The sequence below is a fragment of the Nicotiana tabacum genome, chromosome 17, assembly GCF_000715075.1.
Source record: "Nicotiana tabacum cultivar K326 chromosome 17, ASM71507v2, whole genome shotgun sequence".
NCBI classification, from domain to species: Eukaryota; Viridiplantae; Streptophyta; class Magnoliopsida; order Solanales; family Solanaceae; genus Nicotiana; species Nicotiana tabacum.
Window position 1 is genome coordinate 111255411 of NC_134096.1, and position 5851 is coordinate 111261261.

The window sequence follows — 5851 nt, forward strand, 5'->3', positions numbered from 1 at the left end:
CATGGCGTGATGTTTAATGTTGTTGAGCTTACACTACTGGTGCACTGCTTATATGTTTATGGTTTGATTTGTTCTTAGTTTGAAAAACTACTGTGATGTTATTCCAGTTTCTCTTTATTAGCTTTACAACTGCAATCTAGTGGTAATAGTTATGGCTTTAGATTCTATTTGTGTGTTTCTAGTTATTTGTTAAATAAATCAGGTGAATAAGGTTTCATTGTAATTGAACTTGGTTTAGAATTCACGAAGATTGGTTTGGTGTTTTACTGGTGGGTCAACGCCTTTTCTTGTAAAATTGAAGTGTGTTGTGTGATTTAATTTGAAGTTGGGCTCATTTGAGTTACTGGATACAAGACTAAAATCAGATTTTGACTTAAGAATACTTGCTTGGTTTTGAAAGTATGTGGGCCGAAGGAATTCAATTATGTGGGGTCCGTAGAAATGGATAACATGCTGACCCAATATTTTCATAATCTAGTCCAATTAATAACTCCAGTAATGTTGCTAGAATGTAGTGTTCTCCGACTCCTTGCTTAGTGTTATTTGACATTAGACAATTAATTTCATCAATAAGATCATACTATTTTTCCACAATAATTTCATACTCATGCCTCACAATTATCTCAAACTTAAGAAATGACTATTAAATGCGATAGTATGCTTTAGGCGCACTCTTAAATCTATTATCGTAATTATGTATACGTCCACGTGACATAGTTACGATTTTCAAAAATAAAGGCAAGGTATGCGTCCGCGCAACTTTGACGAAATAATCTCAATAATAATAAAGTGTTCTTAATTGTGTACACGTACACGTGACACCAAACAAACGAATACACACACATAGTTCGTTTTAAGATAATTCCTTAATTACGAATAATCAACCAATAAAAGCGGATAGATAAAATATGAAAACCAATAAAACACAGTTTATCCAAAAATAATATAAGCCAAATATAGTTAATAAAGCGACCATGCTAGTACCACGAGATTCGGGGAATGCCTTAGACCTTCTCCCCGGTCAACAGAATTCCTTACTCGAGCTTTATTTTCGCAGACCAATAATAATAGCGTCAAACTTTCCTTTGACTAGGAATTCAAATAAAAGGTGACTTGGAACACCCAAAAACTCAATTTCAAGTGGCGACTCTATAAATAAAATACTCCTTACTCAAGTTTGTCACTTTAATTGGAAAAACTCTTTAACCCACAACAATCCATAAAACACATATATCTTTTGTGGGGGTTTTGGGGGGAAAAGGGGTGTGACAGCTCTGGCGACTCTGCTGGGGAACTCTCAAGAATTCGAGCTTGTATATTAATTTTTTTGGCATTATTTTTTTTAATATATTGTGATTTATTTGGGCCTAAAGTGCTACTTGTCCACTTTTTACCTCTTTAATATTGTTGAACTGTATATATAAATTCAATCCTCTTTCGCACCTCTCTGAGTCTTCTGATAGTTAGTTGTGTTGTGTTTGCCTACCAGCATCACAAAATTTCTGTCTTGAGATAAAGCAGTTAGCCTGCCAGCTTCTGGTGAATGATTTAGTCACACATATTTAGGCGGGAGAGTCGTTAGCTAGCCAGTGTTGTTCTACTACTGGTGACGCTTGACGCTCCTCGATTCGGGTTGTCCGCCCAGGTAAGCCAGATCTAGATACCATCTTCTTTAGGATTTGAAAAATTAGAAGAACAAGCCACAAGCAATGAATATCCCTAGTAGGCTACGCTTTATTTGCATCATGTGCATTGGATTTAGCGGGACTCGACACAGGGGTCGGGCCCGTCTAGGACATGTACCAATTTTTCAGACCAGCATGTTCATTTTTCTGTGCTATATGTAATACTACTTGGTAGGCTTTACTCAAATGTTGACCGACTTTAGGATAGATTGGTTAAACATAGGAGAGAGAAAGAGAAAATTTCCTCCACATTTTAATAAAGTTTCCAATTTGTTTTTAAAGAAAAAAAAGTTTTGAAGGGTTCTAATGTGTAAAATCACAATTTTTAAATTTGTTTTTATTTTAACCGAACTACGCAGATCTGATTCTCACCGTATATGAGATACGTAGGCAAACCTCATCAGTTCTGGCCCCCAATTTTTAAAAATCCAAAAAAATATTTTTCTTTAATTCCTTCTTTAGAAGTCTTTCTTTGGTAAGTCAAATCCAAAATTACAAAAATATATTCTTCCTTTTTAAAAAAAAGACTTTCTCCCAAAATTTAAAAAAAAAAAATCAAAATCCAAAAATATATTTTTTGTCTTTTTAAATTTACAAAAAAAAATGAAAATCTAAAATATCTTCGTTCTTCTTTTTAAAAAGTATTTTTTTTGAAGATTCCTAAAACAAAAGAAAAGTAAAATAAAAAAAATCTTTCTTTAGAAGTTTTCTTTCATAATATAACAAAATTCCAAAAAACAAAAAAAATCGAAATATTTTCCTTGTTAGATGCTTTTATGGGATTATTAGTATATGAGTAAAAAAAGAGTTAGTTTATTTTACTGTATTCCTGATTTGACCGAACTACGCGGGTCTGATTCTCACCGGATGTGAGATACGTAGGCAAACCTCATCGGTTTCGGCCCAAAATTTTCAAAAATCTCAAAATATATTTTTCTTTAATTCCTTCTTTATAAGTCTTTCTTTGTTAAGTCAAATCCAAAATTCCAAAAATATATTCTTCCTTTTTAAAAAAAAAGTCTTTCTCCCAAAATTCAAAAAAAAAAATTCAAAAAAATATTTTCTGTCTTTTTTAATTTACAAAAAAAAAAAATCCAAAATATTTTTGTTCTTTTATTAAAAAGTACTTTTTTTGAAGATTAAAAAAAAAGTAAAAAAAAAATCTTTTTTTAGAAGTTTTCTTTCAACAAAAAAAATAAAATTCTAAAAAACAAAAAAATCCGAAATATTTTCCTTGTTAGCACCTTTTATGGGATTATTTGTATATGAGTAAAACAAAAATAGTTAGTTTATTTTACTTTATTCCTGATTTGACCGAACTACGCGGGTCTGATTTTCACCGGACGTGAGATACGTAGGCAAACCTCATTAGTTCCGGCCCCAATTTTCAAAAATATAAATTGCAAAAGTATTTTCCCTTTCCTTAATTCTTTTTTAGAATCCTTTCCTTAGAAAATTGAAAAAAAAAATCAAATCCAAAAATATTTTTCTTCTTTTCCGAAGTCTTTCATTCAAAAAAAATCAAATCAAAAATATTTTCTTTCTTCTTTAGAAGTCATTCTTTCGAAAATTCCCAAAATAAAATAAAATTATAAAACAATATATAAAAATATCAAAATCCAAGAATATTTTCTTTATTCTTAAAGAATCTTCCTTTCAAAAATTCCCCCCCAAAAAAATCAAAATTCAAAAATAATTTCCTTGTTAGGAGCTTTTGTGGTCTGTTTGTAAATGAAAACAAATAAAGGGAAAAAAGTAAGTTTATTTACTTTATTCTTGAACTACGTAATGATCTGATTCATGCGGCGTCATGATACGTAGGCAATCCCAATCGGATTCGATCATAGCCATAAACAAATTGGGTGAAAAAATAAACCGAAAAAAAAACAAATTTGAGTGAAAAATAAAGAAAAGAGTGAAAACAAATAACAGAGAAAAACAAAGAGCAAAAAACAACAAAAAGAGAAAGAAAAAGAAATCAAGATATGAAAAAACAAATTCAAAAAACAAATGCCTCCCCGGAGAGAATCAATTCACCTCTATCTAAATGATGATGATCAAAACATTAATATGGAACATAAGGTCTGTGAATACACAACAGGCCTTTCCTAGGGTGATCAACATGAATAGGAAGCATAATTTTTGTGTAGTTGCATTGATGGAGCCTTTTTCAAAAGAAGGGACTCATTGATAGATATAGAAGGAGGTTGAATATGGAGACTGCTTATGCAAATATTAATGGGCAAATATGGTTGTTCTTCGATGCAGTGGTGGAATGGGAATTGGTGGAGGATACTGAGTAGCAGGTGACTGTGAGAGTGTTTCACCATGACCTGGGGCAGCACATGATGATGACATTTGTTTATGCAAAATGTTTAGCAATGGAGAGGTTGGAATTGTGGGATCACTTGTATTTATTAGCAAGTGATATGGAATTACCATGGTTGGTAGGAGGGGATTTCAATGTGGTATTGCATGAAGATGAGAAAATAGGGGGACTTCCAGTACACCCTCCTGGACATGAGGATTTTGCATTTTGTGTAAACTCTTATGGTTTGTTTGAGCAAGGGTACAAAGGAAGTCAATTTACATGGTGGAATGGGAGATCCAATGCTGAGTGTATATTCAAGAGATTGGATAGGATTTTTCTGAATTTTCCATTTCAGAACATGTTGCCAACTATTGAAGTTGAGCATCTAATCAGGATTGGATTAGATCATGCACCATTACTAATGACATGTGGGGAGCAGACAACTAATTTTGTCAAGCCTTTCAGGTTCTTGAACTTTTGGACAAAGCATGATACATTCATGGATGTGGTAAGGCAGAATTGGAAAACTGATTTCATAGGGGATCCATTTTTGCTGCTCAACCAGAATATCAAGAGGGTGAAGGCAGCACTTTCAAAATGGAGTAGGGAACTATTTGGTGATATCTTCAAGCAATTGGCTATTTTGGAGGACATTGTTAGGGTGGAGGAGATGTTGTTTGAAGAAGAGCCTACAACTGAGAATAGGATTGTGCTTCAAAAGGCTCAATCTAAATTGAAGAAATACTTGAGTATTGAGGAGCAGTATTGGAAGCAAAAAAGCTGGGATGACTTGATTTGTTGAAGGAGATAGGAATACAAGTTTCTTTCACAATCATGTCAATGGCAAAAGAAAGAAATTGCAATTGAAGAGGATCAAAAGTGGCAGTGGGGTATGGATGGAAGACCAGGAGCAATTGGCTATAGCTGCAGTGGACTTCTATCAAAAACAGTTCACAAATGAAGGTGATGCTTCTGAATTTTCCTTGCTCAATAATGTACCTTCAATGGTCACTATGGATTAGAATTTGGAACTTAGCAGATTGCCAACAATTGAAGAAGTAAGGGCAGCAGTTTTTGAGCTTAGTAGGGAGAGTGCTAGTGGCCCTGATGGATTCACTGGACTGTTTTATCAAACATGCTGGGATGTTATTGGTGTTGATATTCACAACATGGTGCTACACTTCTATGGAGGAACTGCATTGCCTAAATCCATCACTCACACCAATCTAGTGTTGTTGCCCAAGAAACCTAGAGTTGAGACCTTCTCTGACTTAAGACCTATTAGTTTGAGCAACTTCATTAACAAGGTATTGTCTAAGGTGTTACATGACAGATTGGAAAGTTTTCTGCCATCTCTAGTATCTCCTAATCAATCCATATTTGTAAAGGGTAGGAGTATATTTGATAACATCTTATTTACTCAAGAAATTGTCACTGACATAAGGTTAAGGCGAAAGCCAGCTAATATGGTGATCAAGCTTGATATGGCTAAGGCCTATAATAGGGTTTCATAGAAGTACTTATTGCATGTGCTAAGGAATATGGGATTTTCTGAGCACTTCATCAACATGGTGTCGAACTTGTTGTCAAATAACTGGTATTCAGTATTGGTGAATGGACAGTCCTCAGGGTTCCTTAAGTCTACAAGGGGTGTGAAACAAGGAGATCCCCTATCTCCAGCATTATTCATTCTGTCAGCTGAGGTACTTTCCAGGTCTTTGAATAAGCTCTTTGAAGACAAGTCATCTGCTCATCCTCCCTCCTTGAGCAAGATTATGGCAGTGTTGGGGAACTATGAGAAGATATCAGGTCAGATGATTAACAAAGATAAGAGTTCATACTACATGCATTCAAA

General features: G+C 34.0%; 1 protein-coding gene across 1 annotated transcript; it reads left to right on the plus strand.

Annotated features, from left to right (window-relative positions):
- Positions 1-4066: 4066 nt before the first annotated feature.
- Positions 4067-5510, plus strand: LOC142172042 (uncharacterized). The gene is made up of 3 exons (XM_075235799.1): positions 4067-4758; positions 4847-4945; positions 5036-5510. The coding sequence occupies exons 1-3, from the start codon at positions 4067-4069 to the stop codon at positions 5508-5510; spliced, it is 1266 nt and encodes a 421-aa protein (XP_075091900.1).
- Positions 5511-5851: the final 341 nt, after the last annotated feature.

Coding starts and splice junctions, on each gene's coding strand:
- LOC142172042 (XM_075235799.1), top strand. CDS start 4,067: ATGGAGAGGTTGGAATTGTGGGATCACTTGTATTTATTAGCAAGTGAT. Junction 4,759..4,846: donor TACTTGAGTATTGAGGAGCA/GTATTGGAAGCA, acceptor CAATGGCAAAAG/AAAGAAATTGCAATTGAAGA. Junction 4,946..5,035: donor GTGGACTTCTATCAAAAACA/GTTCACAAATGA, acceptor GGAACTTAGCAG/ATTGCCAACAATTGAAGAAG.